We start from the raw sequence: 19,159 nt of genomic DNA on the forward strand, positions 1-19,159 counted from the left end.
TAAATGAAAAGTTTAGTGACTCAACTTGAAATTTTGTAAAAAAACAAAAGAACTTTTATTGTATTTATTCATTTTTATTTTATTTTATTTATTTATTTGAGAGAAAGAGAGAGGCAGATTGAGAGAAAGAGAGAATGGGCACGCCACTGCAAACAAACTCCAGGTGCATGTACCCCCTTATACATCTGGCTTACATGGGTCCTGGGGAAGTTATTGTGTTTTCGCTTTGGCAACACATAATAAAGTTTATTAATTGGAAATAAGAGAACTCATAGGTCAAATGTAGTTACAAGTGTGTCCTGCAGCGGAGTTACAGGCATCACGGCTTTTGTGCCTGGGGACCGTGACTAGCTAGTCAGGAAACCCGGAACATAAGTCCTCTAGTGCTGTGGCAGTGTGCCTCCTGACCAGGATGGCTGCTGAGTGACTCATGGGTCGGCAGTGAGACAGAATGGAGACTCTGAACAAATGGACAGTTCACTTCCGGAGCCGGAGAGAGTGGGACAGTGAGAGAGGTTATCACACTCCTCAGAAAGCCATGTATGAGGCAGACACTGCCTTGTTCTGCTGACCTGCGCTGCTCAGTAGTCAAGTGTATAGATTTTTTTTTTTCCAGTACTGAGGGTTGAACCCAGGGCCTTATATATACAAGGCAAATGCTCTACCACTGAGCTACATCCCCAGTACTTTACGTGCACTTTCAAAATGGGCTTTTCAACGTACACTGGGTTTATAAGGATGTGGCCTCATTGTAAATCGAGAAGCGACTGTGTTCATATTTTATGTATTCAGTTTAAGGAAGTTATGTATACATAGTTACTTAATTTAAGAAATTAGACAAGCACATAACACAATTTAGAAAGTGTTGCAGTCAGGTTCTCATTGCTGGTAGAAATCACCGAACCAAGACCAGCCTGTGGGGAAAAAAAAAAGAGGTTTATTTTGGTTTACAGGCTTGAGGAGGAAGCTCCACGATGGCAGGGAAAACTATGGCATGAGCAGAGGGTGGATAGCACCCCCTGGCCAACCTAAGGTGGACAACAGGAACAGGAGAGTGTGCCAAATACTGGCATGGGGAAACTGGCTATAACACCCATAAGCCCGCCCCCAACAATACAATCCCTCCAAGAGGCGTTAATTCCCACATCTTCATCAGCTGGGAATCTAGCATTCAGAACACCTGGATTTATGGGGGACAGAAAGTGGCTCAGCTGTTAAAGGCATTTGCAAAGCCTGCTGGCCCAGATTTAGCTCCCCGGTGCCCACGTAAAGTCAGATGCACAGAATGGCACATGCATCTGGAGTTCATTTGCAATGGCAAGAGGCCCTGACATAGACTATTTTCTCCCTCCCTCAAATAAGTAATCTTTTGTTTGTTTGTTTTTGAGGTAGGGTCTCCCTTTAGCCCAGGCTGGCCTAGAACTCACTATGTAGTCTAGGCTGGCCTCAAACTCACAGCGATCCTCCTACCTCTGCCTTCTGAGTGCTGGAATTAAAGGCGTGCACTGCCATGCCTGGCTGAAGATGTGTTTCTTGTTTCAAGCTTAAAAAAAATTTTTTTTTTTTAATTTAGACTCAGGGCTGAAGAGATTGCTTAATGGTTAAGGCGCTTACATGCAAAACAAAAGTACCCAGGCTTAGTTCCCTAGGACCCATGTAAGCCAGATGTACAAGGTGACACATAGGTCTGGAGTTGGTTTGCAGTGTCTGGAGGCCCTAGAGTCCCCATTCTCTCTATCTGCCCCCTCAAATAAATTTTTTTAAAAATTAAAAAGTTTTCTATTTGCCTCTTTGTCTATCAAATAAATAAATAAAAATTTTCTTGGAATCATTTCTCAGTAGGTGAATATTTCTGAATCTGTTGTGTTTTAATATATCTGGCCCACGATGCCTTTATACTTGCAGTAATACAACTATCCTAACCTCCCAAGTGCTGGGATTACAGGCATGCGTCACTACCTCTGTCTTAAATGATTTTTAAAAGATTTTATTTATTTTTATTTATTTATTACAGAGAGAGAGTAAGGAGTGAGTGGGTGAGAATGGGCACGCCAGGGCCTCTAACCACTGCCAACGAACTCCAGATCCATGTGTCACCATGTGCATCTGGCTTATGTAGGACCTGGAGAATCGAACCAGGGTTCTTAGGCTTCGCAGGCATGTGACTTAACCTCTAAGCCATCTCTCCAGCCCTTAAATGACTTTTTAAAATATTTCATTTATTTATGAGAGAGAGAAAGAGGCAGAGAGAGAGAGAATGGGCACACCAGGGCCTCTAGCCACTGCAGACAAACTCCACACACATGTACCACCTTGAGCATCTGGCTTACATGGATCTTGGGGAATTGAACCTGGATCCTTTGGCTTTGCAGGCAACTGCCTTAACCACTAAGCCATCTCTCCAACCCTTAAGTGATTTAAAAAAAAATTTATTTTCTATTTATTTATTTGTTTATTTTATTTATTTATTTAAGAGCAACAGAGAGAAAGAGGCAGAGAGAGAGAGAGAGAGAGAAAATGGGCACGCCAGGGCCTCTAGCCACTGCAAACGAACTCCAGACACGTGAGCCCCCTTGTACATCTGGCTAACGTGGGTCCTGGGGAATCGAGCCTCGAACCGGGGACCTTAGACTTCACAGGCAAGCGCTTAACCGCTAAGCCATCTCTCCAGCCCATTTTCTATTTATTTATTTGAGAGAGGGTGCAGACAGATAGATAGAGAGAGAGAGTGAGCATGGGTGCTCCAGGGCCTTCAGCCACTGCAAACGAACTCCAGACAGATGTACCACCTTGTGCATTTGGCTTGCGTGGGTCCTGGGGAATGGAACCTGGGTCCTCTGGCTTTGTAAGCAAGTATCTTAACTACTAAGCCATTTCTTCAGTTCCCTTAACTGATTTTTATGTCAAGGAGAACACTGTAATCATCTGTGTAAACTTCTTGTACATTTCTGAATTATCCAGTAATATAAGGCATGTTATATGTGAGCATGTTTTCTTTTTCTTTTTTTTTTTTTTGTTGTTTTTTTTGAGGTAGGGTCTCACTGAAACCCAGGCTGACCTGGAATTCACTGTGGAGTCTCAGGGTGGCCTCGAACTCACAGTGATCCTCCTACCTCTGCCTCCTAAGTGCTGGGATTAAAGGTGTGTGCCACTGCTTCTCATATTATTTTAAAAAAATTTTTTTTTTTATTTGAGAGCGACAGACACAGAGAGAAAGACAGGTAGAGGGAGAGAGAGAGAATGGGCGCGCCAGGGCTTCCAGCCTCTGCAAACGAACTCCAGACGCGTGCACCCCCTTGTGCATCTGGTTAACGTGGGACCTGGGGAACTGAGCCTCGAACCGGGGTCCTTAGGCTTCACAGGCAAGCGTTTAACTGCTAAGCCATCTCTCCAGCCTTCATATTATTTTTTAATAAAAGGAGTCTATGGTGGCATTGGTTGTGTCTGGTTGATTGTAAGAACCTGATACTTCCTCATAAGTGTGTACTGGTATTTGCAATAACAAAGTAAAAACTGGAAGGAATGTGTGTGTTCACACGTGTATGGTGCAGCGCACTTATGACTTTGACCTTGGCTACAGATCGGTGGTCTGGGATACAGGATCTAGAGTGGAAGGAAAGCAAGCATTTCCTTGTTTTTGCTTGAAGAATGCCTCCCAACCAGTAATAGTATTTTAATAATATCAGGTAAATATTTTTTAGATATAAATTAAAATATCCCATATCACTCAGAAGTAGTAACCCACAGTGGCCTGAGTCTTGCAAAGATATGTTTCTTTTTTTTTTTTTTTTTTTCAAGGTGGGGTCTCACTCTAGCCATTCACTATGTACTAGCTACTCTCAGGGTGGCCTTGAACTCATGTGCCACCATGCCCAGCTAAATTAAAAGAAAAATTTTTTTTTGTTGTTTTGAAGATGTGTTTCTTTTTCTTTTTTTCTGAGGTAGGGTCTCACTCTAGCCCAGACTGACCTGAAATTCAATATTCACTATGAAGTCTCAGGGTGGTCTTGAACTCATGGTGACCTTTCTACCTCTACCTCACAGGTGCTGGCATTAAAGGTGTGTGCCACCAGACCTGGCTGAAGATGTGTTTCTTGTTTCAAGCTTTTAAAATTTTTATTTGGGCTGGAGAGATGGCTTAGCGGTTAAGCGCTTGCCTGTGAAGCCTAAGGATCCCGGTTCAAGGCTCGGTTCCTCAGGTCCCACGTTAGCCAGATGCACAAGGGGGCACACGCGTCTGGAGCTCGTTTGCAGAGGCTGGAAGTCCTGGCGCGCCCATTCTTTCTCTCTCCCTCTATCTGTCTTTCTCTCTATGTCTGTTGCTCTCAAATAAATAAATTTAAAAAAATTAAAAATAAAATAAAATAAAAATTTTATTTATATTATTTTTTATTTTCTTTATAAGACTTTCATGCATGGGTGTATACTATATATTGGATATATTTCCCCTCCCATTGGTCTCCTTGGTGCCCTAGGCAGGTTATTTTTTAAAATTTATTTGTGTGCACTCGTGTGTGTGTGTGTGTGTGTGTGTGTGTGTGTGTGTGTGTGTCGCCCATCAGGACTTCTTGCTGCTGCAAAGTACAGATGTATATTCCAGTTGTTGCACCTGGCTTTATGTGGGTACTAGGGAATTGAACATGGGCTGGCAGGCTTTACAAGCAAGCACCATCTCCCCAGTATCTCCCCAGACAGTTTTACTTCTGCTTATGTGTCGTATGGGTGTGTGATCTTATGTATTTACATTAAAATCGAGGAGCCACAAATTAGAAAAAAACATAAAATATATGCTTTTCTGCAATTGGCTTCATTCATTTCATATGATTATCTTCATTTGCATCCATTTTCCTGTAAATAACATATTTTGGTTCTTTATGACTGTAAAAAAATCTATTGTGTATAGATATCACCTTTTCTTTATCCATTCAAGTTTTCTAGAATGTGAAAATCAACCAATTTCTATGGTTTTCTGTTTTGTTTTGCTGTTGGAGATTGAACCCAAGACTTTTTATGTCATATTTCCCTAAACAGATTTTAGTGGCTCATGTATTTTTTTCAATCTTCCTGTTCCAAATTTTAAATTATAATGCAACCTAGATACTTGCAGCTTTTTTAAAGCAAGACAGTGGGGAAAGGAAAGTAGTATTTGGCTGTGAGTTGGCAATCTCAGCATGACCATCTACAGTGACTATTCCCCGTATAATCTTGGGCAAACTCTAGGTAGAGATTACAGAAGGGAGATGTTGATAACCATGAAAATTCCATTAGTATCATAGGGTCAGAGAGAACGGTTTGATGGTTGGTTGGTTGGTTTCCACAACTTCTGGCTAACATTTTTTAGCATTTTATTTTTATTTATTTATTTATTTATGAGAGAGAGTGGGTGCACCAGGGCCTCTAGCCACCGCAGATGAACTCCAGATGCACATGCCGCCTTGTGCATCTGGCTTACATGGGTTCTGGGGAATTGAACCTGGGTCCTTAGGCTTCGCAGGCAAGCACCTCAACCACTGAGCCATCTCTCCAGTGCTAACTTTCAACATTGTGATTGATTTTTAATCTGTTACAGTTGGTGATGGAGTATTGCTTAGGCTCAGCCTCTGATCTGTTAGAAGGTAAGAACAGAAGTTCTGCTCCTCCTTTCTGCTCTCCCCCAGGGTGTGGAGTGTAATGCAGTGCAGCGCCGTGTAGCATGGAGCAGGCAGGGCAGCGCAGCACACCTTGGGCCTCTGGTGGAATACTGACCCTGGCCGTGTGGGTCAGCTGTGAAGAGGTCACCTCCGTAGCATCACTGACGTGAGTGAGTGGTGCCTGCAGTCCCCTGACATTGAGTTCACAGTCCCCAAGAGGCACGTGCTGCTGAAACGCTGGGCTAGCATGATGTGGTATATGCAGCCAAAAATACCCAGTGAAAGAAAGGGAGGTGCTGCTGAATTATGTTGGTATGTACCCCTCTCCAGCATTATGGCTGACCCAGTTCTCCTTTGCCAATGCTGTTATAACCAGAGGCTGTGTGAAAAATTTACATTTGAAAATGTCTCCTATCATCCGTGATCCTGGAATAGAAATTGCTTATTAGCTTCTTTCCCAAATAACGAAAACCTATAGTTAGAGGGGTAATTATAGATGGCTTTGTAGCAGAGAGTCACGTGACCTGGAAGACTCCAGGCATTTAAACTGTCAGGAGGGACAATAAATCTGGGCCTGGTCCAGTCAGAATCAGTGTGGCATTGACTGGCAACTAACCAGTAAATCAATACTGCTCACTTGATGACTATCAGATCTGTTCATTTTAAAGGGCTGTTGTTGTTTTCATTTTTACATACCAAGTTTTCCTCATTTATTGCTATTCTTTAGAAAATATGTATCCCACACATTTAGGTTGCTGTGTTCCCATGTTAGCATTTGAGTAGAGTATCCACAGGTCTGTGGCACAGAGATGCAAGGCCCTGAAGCTGACTGTTGTTCCTGACCCTTTTCACTCCTCCTCAGTTCATAAGAAACCACTTCAGGAAGTGGAGATCGCTGCCATTACCCATGGTGCTTTGCAGGGGCTAGCCTACCTCCATTTCCATTCACTGATTCACAGGTAAGCCTCAAGAGCAGTTCTTAATGGGCTTCTGCACTCTGGGGTTCCATGTGCCTAAGGATTCGTGGGAAGCATACAGATGACTCCTGTCCTGTCCCAGCTCCCCACCAATTCACCTCACCTCTGCTCTGCTTGGGTGTTTGGGTTTGCTATAGAGTGTTGTTTTTTGTTTGGCTGCTGTTTTGGTTTTTTTGGGTCTTTTTGAATCAAGGTCTTGCTATATAGCCCAGGCTAGCCTCAAACTCAATAAGCAATCCAGGCAGACCTTGAACTCACAGTCACCCTGTCTGCCTTGGAGTGCTGACATAAACAGCGTGTACCACCATGCCTGGTTTCATCACTGGTAACTGTTCTCCAGGCTTAGTGATTCGGGGGAATTCAAAGAAGAGCCCAGTGATGTGTGTGTGTGTGTGTGTGCGTGCGTGCGTGCGTGCGTGTGTGTGTGTGTGTGTGTGTGTGTGTGGTTTTTTGAGGTAGGTTCTTGCTCTAGCCCAAGCTGACCTGGACTTCATTCTGTAATCTCAGGCTGGCCTCGAACTTACAGCCCTGCCTCCGCCTCCCAAGTACTGGATTTAAAAGCATGCACCACCATGCCCAGCCCCAGTGAGTTTTTTTTTTTTTTAAGATTTTTATTTATTTATTTGATTATTTGAGAGTGACAGAGAGAGAAAGAGGCAGATAGAGAGTGAGAGAGAGAATGGGCACGCCAGGGCTTCCAGCCACTGCAAACGAACTCCAGACGCGTGCGCCCCCTTGTGCATCTGGCTAACGTGGGACCTGGGGAACCGAGCCTCGAACCGGGGTCCATAGGCTTCACAGGCAAGCGCTTAACCGCCATGCCATCTCTCCAGCCCCCCAGTGAGTTTTTGATACTGTGTCAAAAAGAAAAAGAAAAAAGTGATTTTTTTCTTGCACATATTTATTGCTTAGCTGAGCTTCTCCCTTCCCTATCACAAATAACAAGTTTATGATATATAAATAGATGCTGTTTCGTTTTAAAAAATTTTTGTTGTTGTTTAGTTTGATTTATTTATTTGAAAGCAACAGACACAGAGAAAGAAAGAGGCAGACAGAGAGAGTGAATGGGCACACCAGGGCCTCCGGCCATTGCAAACAAACTCCAGACATGTGCATCCCCTTGTGCATCTGGCTAACATACATCCTGGGGAATCAAGCCTCGAACCAGGGACCTTAGGCTTCACAGGCAAGCGCTTAACCGCTGAGCCATCTCCCCAGCCCTAGATGCTGTTTCTTGATGGGACTAGGGAGATAGCTCATCAATTAAATGTGCTTGCTTACAACACCTAAAGGCCCTAGTCCAGTTCCCCAGACACCAATGTAAAGTCAAGGACATTCATCTGCAGCAGTAAGAGACCTGGGTGCGCCCATACATGTGCATATTTGCCAAAATAAATAAGTAAATATTTTAGGGGGTGGAGGTAGGGTCTTATTCTAGCTCAGGCTGGCCTGGAATTCACTATGTAGTCTCAGGGTGGCCTTGAACTCATGGTGATCCTTTTACCTCTGCCTCCTAAGTGCTGGGATTAAAGGCATGTGCCACCATGCCCAGCAATAAATAATTTTTAAAAACATAAAATAAACTATTTCCCATGCCTTAGCTAGGGGAGATGGTTTAGTGGTTAAAGGCACTTGCTTTACAGATGCCTGCTGACTGGACAGAACCCTAGCACCCAGTTAAATCTGGACACAGTGTAGTATACTGTATATAATCCAGCAGTGGGAGGAAGGGCCAGGAGAATCCTGAAGCTCACAAGCTAGCCCAGCATTCACAGAGACTAAAATAAAATAAAAATAAAGAGAGCCGGGTGTGGTGGCACACGCCTTTAATCCCAGCACTCGGGAGGTAGAGGTAGGAGGATCACCATGAGTTCGAGGCCACCCTGAGACTACATAGTGAATTCCAGGTCAGCCTGGGCTAGAGTGAGACCCTACCTCAAAACACCAAAAAAAAGAGAGAGAGAGAGAGACCCTGTCTCAAACAAGGTGGAAGAGGAGAACTGATATGCCGAAGTGCCAAAGTTGTCCTCTGACCTCCACATGCACCCCCACCACACACACACAAATAATTTTTTTTGAGGTAGGGTCTCACTCTAGCCCAGGCTGACCTGGAATTCACTGAGTAGTCTCATGGTGGCCTCGAACTCACAGCCATCCTCCTATCTCTGCCTCCCGAGTGCTGGGATTAAAGGCGTGCGCCACTATGCCTGGCTACAAATAACTTTTATAAGTTTGTATTTCTGGACTGGAGAATATGGCTTAATGATTAAAGATGCTTGCTTACAAAACCTACTGGCCTAGGTTCAGTTCCCCAGTACCCATGTAAAGTCAGATGCACTAAGTGGTGTAAGCATCTGGAATTTGTTTGCAATGACAGGAAACCTGGCACACCAAGCCAATAGTCTCTCTGTCTGCCTCTCTCTCTTAAATAAATAACATATTTTAATTTAAAAATGTGTGTATTCCTGGAAGTCCATATGAATATACTCTTTAAGCAGGTACTATTTTTGTTCTAAAGTATAGCTACATTGGGGTACAGAACAATACAAATGATCCACCTTTAATTTTCACAGCATTTCAGTATGAGAGTCAGTCCTGAAACTCAAATTCTCTAATGCTAGGCTGGAGAGATGGCTCAGTGGTTAAGGTGCTTGTCTGCAACACTTAAGGCCCTGAGTTTGATTACCTAGTATCCACGTAAAACTAGACACACAAGGTGGTGCATGCATCTAGAGTTCGTTCGCAGTAGCTAGAGGCCCTGGTGTACCCATTCTTTCTACCTGCCTTTTTCTGTCCTCTCAAATAAATAATTTATTTTTAATTCCCTAATGTAAGCCAGGTATAGTGATGCACACCTTTAATCCCAGCAATTGGGAGGCACAGGTAGGAAGGCTGCTATGAGTTCAAGGCAATCCTGAGAGTATGCAGTGAATTCCAGGTCAGCCTGGACTAGAGTGAGACCCTACCTCAAAAACAAAACAAAACAACAAAAACTAATGATTTCCAGCCTGTCCTAAGTCTCCGTCATTTCCTCAGCTTTATTCTCTCCCCAGCCATCAACTCACAACTCTTGGTTCCTCACCCTCATTGCGCTCACGTCTTGGAAAGTATCATTCTGGAGAATTAATTCATCATATTTTTCAAACAATTTTTGCCGCTTAAAGCACCTCATATGTTTAGTAGTAACCCGCTTGTGATTCATTGTAGCCATACAGTTGAAATGCAATTTCCTGACCCCTAACCCTTGTCTGTTTTGATCTTTCAGGGTCTTCCTTTCACTGTAGAGTGTTATTTTTAAAATAACACCTTCTCTATAACATGTACCCTCACATGCCTTAGAGTTGCACTTACAAGTAAAGGCAGAGAGAAAGGGTCAAGGCAAGAAAGAAAAGGTATGTGTGTAGCTGAGGGTTATTGGTTAGATCGACCATATGGTCATCTGTGTGTATAGCTGAGGGTTATTGATCAGGACAACAATATGGTGGGCTTGGTTTTTTTTTTTTTTTTTTTAGGCACCCAATATCACATCATTTGGAAGAGAACAGTTACAATTTCCCCGGCACAAGGAATATTTGGGGGGGGGGCAGCGAAGCATTTTAAGAACACTCTTTGTGGGCTGGTGAGATGGCTCAGCCGATAGTGCTTGTGGAACAAGCGTGAGGACCTGAGCCCCAAACCCCACGTCCAATCCAGAAGTCATGGCGGGCTTCTATGATCCCAGCACGCCAAAGGCAAGCTGGAAGGTGCAGATAAGAATTTCCTGGAAGCTCAGGGATCAGCTATCCATGAGCCACAGACAAGGAGAGATCCTGCCTCCAATGATGTGGAAGGCAAGGACAGACCCAACCCCAGAATATTGTCCTCTGACTTCAACACACACATCATGGAAAAAAAAATAAAAAATAAACACTCTTAGTAACCCAAGAGCGCAGCTGCCTTTCTTCCTCACTGTCCTTCCTCCCACTGAAGATAGCTCTGTCTCTAAGTAACTACAGTGACCTACCTATAAGTCCACCCAGGAAATCTGGGCCCCCTTACATGCAGTAATTACTAAGTCCCTTCTGGCTATCTGAGCAAAGCTTTTTCAATATACTTTTTATCTTATTAATTGCATGCTCCAACATGTTCCATAATCAAAATGGAAAAGTGATTTTTCTAACCCTCTGGTTTTACTCCGATAGGGATATTAAAGCAGGAAACATTCTCCTCACAGAGCCAGGCCAGGTGAAGCTGGCTGACTTCGGATCTGCCTCGATGGCTTCTCCTGCCAACTCCTTCGTGGGCACACCGTACTGGTACGTAGACTGGAAAGATATGACATGGTCTTACCACACTCAGGCATACATGGGATGGACCCCTAGCATGTTGTTGTTGCTATACTGGGAGATTGAACTAGGACCTTGTGCCCACTAGGCAAGCACTCCACTACTGAGCCATATCCCCAGCCCTCTTTTCACTTTTTATTTTGAGTCAGGATCTGATTTAGGCTGGCGTGGAACTCACTTGTTCTATATCCCAGGCAGACCTTGATCTTACAATCCTACCTCAGTGTTCCAAGGAGCTGAGATTACAAGCCTGTGCCACCAGACCTGGCCTTGTTTTATATATATATATATATAATGTGTCAACAGTGTTACCCCAAATAACACGACATTTGAGAAGGTTAGAAACGTCATTAGCAAAATAGAAAAAAAAAAAAAAAGAAACACTTGGCTTAGTATAAAATGTAGAATGACTTTAAACTGCTCAAATACAGTTGATGCCACTGTGTTAACTGAGCAGGATTATCGGCTGTCTGAGCAAGCCTGGCGTTAGGTTTCACTGGAGGCCTCTTTTGAACTCGTCCCTTGGGGCAGCATGTCCAGGTGAGGACAAGGGAGCTTCGTTCTCTGGCTGGCCACCCAGCACGGACGAAAGAAATCCAAGTTCTCTGATTCTTCATCTACTTAAAGTTATTTCCCACCCCCGTTCTAGTCCAAAGTGATACCCACTGTAGCTCAACTGAAATACTGTCATAAACATTACAGTTCTGATCTATTGTGTTAAGTTGCTTTATAAAGAGAATTTTGTTTGTGACATACAACTGTGTCCCGTGCTTGGTAGGATGGCCCCGGAAGTGATCCTGGCCATGGATGAAGGACAGTACGACGGGAAAGTTGATGTTTGGTCACTTGGGATCACCTGTATTGAGTTGGGTGAGTACAAGTTTGTTTTCTTTAAACTTTATTTTATTTATTTATTTGAGAGAGAGAGAAAGAGGCAGAGAGAGAGAGAAGGAGAGAGAGAATGGGCATGCCAAGGCCTCCATTGCAGACGAACTCCAGATGCATGCTCCCCCTTGTGCATCTGGTTGACATGGGTCCTGGGGAATCAAACCGTGGTCCTTTGGCTTTGCAAGCAAACGCCTTAACTGCTAAGCCATCTCTCCAGCCCCAAAGTTCATTTTCTTTAAGAGTCAGTCCTCATGATTGTCACTTAACATTCAACTGGCACTTAGTGTGCTCAGGTGGGGAGATCACATAAGTCCAGAAGATTCGAGACAGTCCTGGAAAAAAGCAAGACTCTATCTCAAAATAATTAAATATCTAACAACACATAATTTATAATAATAAATAAATAAAATTTTATGTATATATGTATGTGCATGAGTGGATAGATAGATAGACAGACAGACAGACAGATAGATAGATAGACAAGCATACATGTAATAAAAGGTCTTTTTACCCTTGGTCTTTTCTGTTCAGTTCTTGCCCTACCTGATCAACACATACAGAGAATCTCTTTGGCTTGTTTTCTTGTGTATCCGCCCTGGCTTTCTTTATGATTATACAAACAAATAGAAATATGCATTTCTTTTTGTCGTTTTTGTTTTGTTTTCAAGGTAGGGTCTCACTGTAGCCCAGGCTAATCAGGAACTCACTATGTAGTCCCAGGCTGGCCTCAAACTCACAGCAGTCCTCCTACCTCTGCCTCCTGAGGGCTGAGATCAAAGGCGTGCGCCACTAAGTCTGGCTGTTACTTGCTTTTTAATCTCCTTCCCAACCAATATATGTATTTGTTGCTGTTGTTGTTGTTTTGCTTTGGTAATAGAGATTGACCCCTGGGCCTTGGGGATGCTCTACCACTTAGCTATATCCCAGCCCCAATGTATACTTCTTATGTTCATTTTGACATCCACTCAATATATCCATGAGATAATATATTTACATTTTCACTTTACAATGTCTTGGAGATCTGTTTTGTGTTACCTAGACATCCTTGTCATGTTGTAATGGTACTATATTATTTCATGACATAGAAATACAATTATTTATTTTCTAGGTAAAGTCTCACTCTAGCCCAGGCTGACCTGGAACTGACTTGTTAATCCCAGGCTGGCCTCTATTCACAGCAATCCTCCTACCTCTGCCTCCTGAATGCTGGGATTTAGTTTTAATATTGTGCTAGTCTCTTTTTCACTGCAAAGGAAATTGACAAATTTATACATACCAATTTTGGGTGACATTCAGCAGAAAGGACTTAGAATAAACTTCCAGCAATACTCCATAGAACCTGCCTAGGTTATGCTGAAAGTCATAAGCCCCCAAACTAATCAAAACAACTGTGAAGAGAAAGAATTTAGGCAGAAGAATCACAGTTTTGATATCCCCTTCAAAATAATTAAATTACTGTTATGCTGTTCAGAAAAAACTAGTGTTGATGGACTGGACAGAAAGCCTAGAAACATTCTCCTGCATAAGTCAGGGAAGCAGTAACTGGCAGGAAACCACTGACCAACAGCAGCTGATGGGAGGAAAGTTGTTTAGTTTGGTTTACAGCCCAAGGGGAAGCTCCACGATGGCAGGGGAAAGCATGGCATGAGCAGAAGCTGGACATCACCTCCTGGCCAACATCAGGTAGACAATAGCAGTAGGAGAGTGTGCCAACTAACACTGGCAAAAAGAGGGTTCATAAGCCTCAAGGTCCACCCCCAGTGACACGCTTCCTCCAACAAAGCTCCACCTCCCAAATGGCCATCAGGTGGGGTCTAAGCATTCAAAAACACATGAATTGGGCTGGAGAGATGACTTAGTGAATAGGCTTTTACCTGTGAAATCTAAGGATCAAGGTTTGATTTCTCACATAAGCCAGATGTACAAGGTGGCACTTGCATTTGGAATTCGTTTGTGGTGTCTATAGAGGCTGTAATGTGCCCATTCTCTCTACATATCTGCCTTTCTTTCCAATAAATGAAATATATTTTTTAAATACATGAGTTTATGAGGGATACCTAATTCAAACCACCACAGTCAGATTCTACCATAAGACAGACAAGAGGAAAGGAGTGGCCATTTGATAAGTAATAGTAACACACAGTTAACACAATCTGTGAATTATATGATAAAAACTGAAATTAGATTCCACACACAAAAATGCATTACAGCCAGTTGTGGTGACACACACCTTTAATTCCAGCACTTGGGAGGCAGAGGTAGGAGGATCACTGTGAGTTTGAGGCCAGCCTGAGACTACATAGTGAATTCCAGGTCAGCCTGAGCTAGAGCAAGACCCTACTTAGAGGAAAAAAAAAAAATCTATGTAAAGCACACAGAAATGGAAAGACATGCCACAGAGCAGGAAAAGATAAACTACATACATACAGTTAATAAAATATTGCTCCAGAATGTGTAAAGAGCTCTTAAAATTTCCTTATCAAAAAAAAAAAAATGGCCAGGCATGGTGATGCATGCCTTTAATACCAGCACTTAGGAGGCAGTGGTAGAAGGATCACAGTGAGTTCAAGTGAGTTCAAGGCCACCCTGAGACTACATACTGAATTCCAGGTCAGCCTGGGCTAGAGTGAGACCCTACCTCGGAAAACCAAAAAAGAAAAAATAAAAAAAGGATGGGCTTAGCGAGGTAGGGTCTCACTTTGGCTCAGGCTGACCTGGAATTCACTTTGTAGTCTCAGGGTGGCCTCGAACTCACGGCGATCCTCCTACCTCTGCCTCCCTAGTACTTGGATTAAAGGTGTGTGCCACCACGCCTGGCACTAAGTTTTTTTCTTAATTTTCATTTCTTTGTTTTGAGAGAGAGGAAGAGGGGTAGTGGGAAAGAAAGAGAGAATGGATGCACCAGGGCCTCTAGCCCCTGGAAACCAACTGTAGGCACATGCGCCGCCTTGTGCATCTGGCTTATGTGGGTGCTAGGGAATCGAACCCAAGTCCTTTAGCTTTGCAGGCAAGCACCTTAACTACTAAGTAATCTCTCCAGCCCTTTTTGTTGTTGGTAGTGGCGTTGGTTTTTCAATGTAGGGTCTCACTCTAACTCAAGCTGACTTGGAATTCACTATGTAGTCTCAGGCTGGCCTTGAACTCACAACGATCCTCCTACCTCTGCCTCCCGAGTGCTAGAATTAAAAGCATGCACCACCATGCCAAGATATTTTATTTTTTTAATTTTATTTATTTATTTACTTATTTGAAAAGGGTGGGGGGGAGAATGGGCATACCAGGGTCTCTAGCCACTGTAAACAAACTCCAGATGTATGTGCCACCTTGTGCATCTGGCTTACATGGGTACTGCTAAGCCATCTCTCCAGCCCCATAGTTTCCTTTTTGATTTAAGTGGCCTTACTTTTTAAAAAAGTTTGTATTGCTGGGTGTGATGGCACATGCCTTTAATTCCAGCACTTGGGAGGCAGAGGTAGGAGGAATACCATGAGTTCCAGGCCAGCATGAGACTACATAGTGAATTCTAGGTCAGCTTGGGCTAAAGCAAAACACTACTTCAAAAAAACAAACAAAAATTTTATTTGTTTGTTTGTTTATTTGCAAGGAGATAGAGAGAGAGAATAGGCATGCCAGGGCCTCTAGCCACTTCAAACATACTCCAGACCCATGCACCCCTTTGTGCATATGGCTTTACATGGGTAATGGAGAATTGAACCCAGGTCGCTGGGCTTTGCAGGCAAACATCTTAACTACTGAGCCATCTTTCCAGCCCCTGGTTGGCGTTTGGGTGCTGCCTCAGAGAATGGCACTGGAAACAGACTGGTGGAAAAAGTAGGCATTGTCATTGTTGCCCTGAAGTTCAGCAAAGAGGACCCACAGTAAATAATTACACAAGGCACTAGGGTGGCAGAATGTAGCAAAAAGAGAAAGTACAGTTGGGTGTGGTGGCGCACAACTTTAATCCCAGCACTCGAGGTAGGAGGATCACAGTGAGTTCAAGGCCAGCCTGGGACTACAGAATGAGTTCCAGGTGAGCCTGGGCTACATTGAGACCCAACCTCAGAAAAAGAAAGAAAGAAAGAAAGAAGGAAGGGAAGGAAGAGAGGGAGGAAGGGAAAAAGAAAACCAGATAAAGTGGCTCATGCCTTTAATCCCAGAGGTAAGAGGATCATCATGAGTTCAAGGCCACCCTGAGACTACATAGTGACTTCCAGGACAGCCTGGGCTAGAGCAAGACCTTCACCGCAATAAAAATTAAAAAAAAAAAAAAAAAGAGAGAGAGAGAGAGAGAGAGAGAGAGGGTGCTGGAGAAGTGACTCAGCAGTTAAGGTGCTTGACTGCAAAACCTAAGGACCCAGGTTCAATTCCCCAATACCCACGTAAAGCCAGATGCACAGTGCTGCATACATTTAGAGTTCATTTGCAGCCACAAGAGGACCCATCCTCTGTCTCTCTTCTCTTTCCCTCTCTGCTTGCAAATAAATAAAAACGTTTAAATATGTAAAAGTAGAGAGAGACAGAAAGTAAAATGTGCAATGGCAAAAACCTAGTGGGAAACAGTGGGAGAGAAGGCTTTCCTGAGAGCGTGACCAGAGGCATGGATGCTTATTAAATCACTCCAGAAGCAAAATTATACTTGAGATCGTGTTAGTTACTTTTCTCGTTGCTGCACCTGACAAAAGCCACTTACGAGGAAGGGTTAGCTTCAGTGCACAGGCCGTCACGGCGGAGGCGGAGGAGCCATGGTGGCAGCAGTGCAGATCAGCTGGTGGCATGGTGTTCTCAGGGAGCTCTCAGCAACAGGACGCGGGGGGGCTGCGCTGTTCCACCTCAAAGCCCGCCCCCAGGGGTCCACCTCCTCCAGCAAAGCTCCAACTCCTTAACATTCCACAACGGGAGCCAAGCACTCACTCACACTCAAGCCACAGCAGACAGGAGATCTAAAGGAGTGTCACTGCGTAGCCAGAGCTGGGAATGGGTTGCACACCTGTGATCCCAGCCTCTCTTGAAAGGCTGAGGCAGGAGGACCACTTGAGTCCCCAAGTCCTGGACCAGCCTGGGCAACATAGCAAGACCTCATCTCAAAATACAAAACAATCGGGCTGGGCGTGGTGGCGCACGCCTTTAATCCCAGCACTTGGGAGGCAGAGGTAGGAGGATCCCTGAGACTACACAGTGAATTCCAGATTCCAGGTCAGCCTGCTCCAAAGTGCTATAGACTAACACGTGGGGTCCTCTGTCAGTCTGTCTGTCTGTTGCTTATTTATATTTTTGTTGTTGTTGGTTCATTTTAGGAAGGATCTCATGTATATCAAAATGTAGTCAAGGATGATCTTGAACTCCTGATCCTCCTGCCTAACGCTCCCCAGGGCTGGGGTTAATGGTGTGGTTGTTGTACACAGCGCCCAGCATGGAGCCTCGACATTAGGCAGGCACCTGAGCCACACCCCCAGCCCAAGTATGCCTGCTCGTCTTCTGCTCCAGTGCTGCCCACGACTGAACGCTGTTCTGTGCGTGGTTGGTTGGTTGGTTGTTTCAAGGTAGGGTCTCACTCTAGCCAAGGCTGACCTGGATCTCACTTCGTAGTCAAACTCATCACTACCTCTGCCTTCTGAGTGCTGGGTTTAAAGGCGTGCCCACCACACCCAGCTCCGTGCATTATTTTTTTCAAATGTGTTCTTTAAATATTTTTATTTATTTATTCATTTATTTGATAGAGAGATACTGGGCACATCAGGGCTTCCAGCCACAGTATATGAGCTCCAGATGTATGCACTGTCTTGGGCATCTGGCTTACATGGGTCCTGGGGAATTGAACCTGGGTCCTTTGGTTTTGCAGGCAAGCACCTTACCCACTAATCCATCCTCTTCAGCCCTCTATGCATGATTTTTTTGACTCTTGCTATGACTGGAGTTCTGGTTCTTAGACCTTCACAGAACAAGCCCAGTGCGTCATTTTGTTTCCTCTTTTTTTTTTTTTTTTTTTGTTTTTCAAGGTAGGGTCTCACTATAGCGCAGACCTGGAATTCACTCTGTAGTCCCAGGCTGGCCTCGAGCTCACGGCGATCCTCCTATCTCTGCCTCCCGAGTACTGGGATTAAAGGCGTGCACCGCCACGCCCGGCTCCAGTGTGTCATTTTAGAAATGACTAACAGTACAGCCCTGACCAAAACTAAGATGCTCTGATGGAAGCAGAGGTCAGCAGCGGGACTGTAATACCCATGAGATGGGCATAGCGGAGTGAGGTGGCGGGCTCTCTTCTGTGCCAGACTTACGCCTGGTCTCTTCTGGGAAATAGATAAAAGCATTCAAGTGCTCAGGTTGTAAGATCCTACTCTCTTAGAGCTTATGATTTCTCTTGAGAGGAAAGATGTATGTTTATAAGACGTAATAGATGAGCACTTGCCAAACAACACTGTGCTGAGAGAGAGCTGGAGGGTTCCAGTAAGAGGTTCTGTACTCCACTGGGTAGGATGGGCCTCTAGCAAGGAGCACTCAGGGCTTAGGGTGTCATTTGGAGATAGAGGGCATGTAAGGCTCTGGGCTCTACCCAGCACCCAAAGAATAAACAAAAAGAGGGAAGGAGGGGGAGAAGGAGAAAGACCTGCCTCGCCTGCCGTGGACAGGCCAGACCTTGGCTGTCTCTCGGACTCTTCCTTCCTCCTCGTCGCCGCCCAAAGTGCTCTGGATGAGCTGCTGAGCGAGCCTCCTCTAGCACTGTGCGATGCTCCAAGGCAGGGTGGTGGCACGTCTCTACAATCCCAGCCTCTGGCATAAAAGTCAGGACTTCAGGGTTATTCTTGGCTACATAATGAGTTAGAGGCCAGCCTGGGCTACATGAGACCCTGACCCCCCCAAAAAAAATTAAGTTCTATAATAATATTTTCTTTGTTTTACTTTGCTTTCTGAATCTGTGGGGGAGGTGAGGTAGGGTCTCGCTCTAGTCCAGGCTGACCTGAAATTCACTATGTAGTCTCAGGGTGGTCTCGAACTCACAGTGATCCTCCTACCTCTGCCTCCCAAGTGTTGGGATTAAAGATGTGAGCCACCACACCTGGCTACAAATTTTTTTGTTTGTTTGTTTTTGTTTTTTTGAGGTAGGGTCTTGCTCTGGCCCAGGCTGACCTGGGAGTCACTATGTAGTCTCAGGCTGGCCTCAAACTCACAGGGATCCTCCTACCTCTGCCTCCTGAGTGCTGGGATTAAAGGCGTGTGCCACCACACCTGGCTTAATTTTTTTTATTTTTATTTGTTTATTTGAGAGAGAGAAAAGGAGGGAGAGAGAATGGGTACTCCAGAGCCTCTAGCCACTACAAAGAAACTCTAGACACATGTGCCC

The 19,159-nt window shown here is 44.4% G+C and overlaps 1 protein-coding gene across 1 annotated transcript in view; it reads left to right on the forward strand.

Annotated features, from left to right (window-relative positions):
• Taok3 (TAO kinase 3) overlaps positions 1–19,159 on the forward strand; it is a 245,934-nt gene that overhangs the window by 143,440 nt on the left and 83,335 nt on the right. Inside the window, exons 6-9 of the mRNA XM_045132485.1 lie at positions 5,570–5,615; positions 6,493–6,589; positions 10,789–10,902; positions 11,711–11,802. Of these exons, the coding sequence (XP_044988420.1) occupies positions 5,570–5,615; positions 6,493–6,589; positions 10,789–10,902; positions 11,711–11,802 (349 nt within the window). The remainder of the gene's footprint in view (positions 1–5,569; positions 5,616–6,492; positions 6,590–10,788; positions 10,903–11,710; positions 11,803–19,159) is intronic.

This window comes from Jaculus jaculus, chromosome 13 (genome assembly GCF_020740685.1).
Source record: "Jaculus jaculus isolate mJacJac1 chromosome 13, mJacJac1.mat.Y.cur, whole genome shotgun sequence".
Taxonomy (NCBI): Eukaryota; Metazoa; Chordata; class Mammalia; order Rodentia; family Dipodidae; genus Jaculus; species Jaculus jaculus.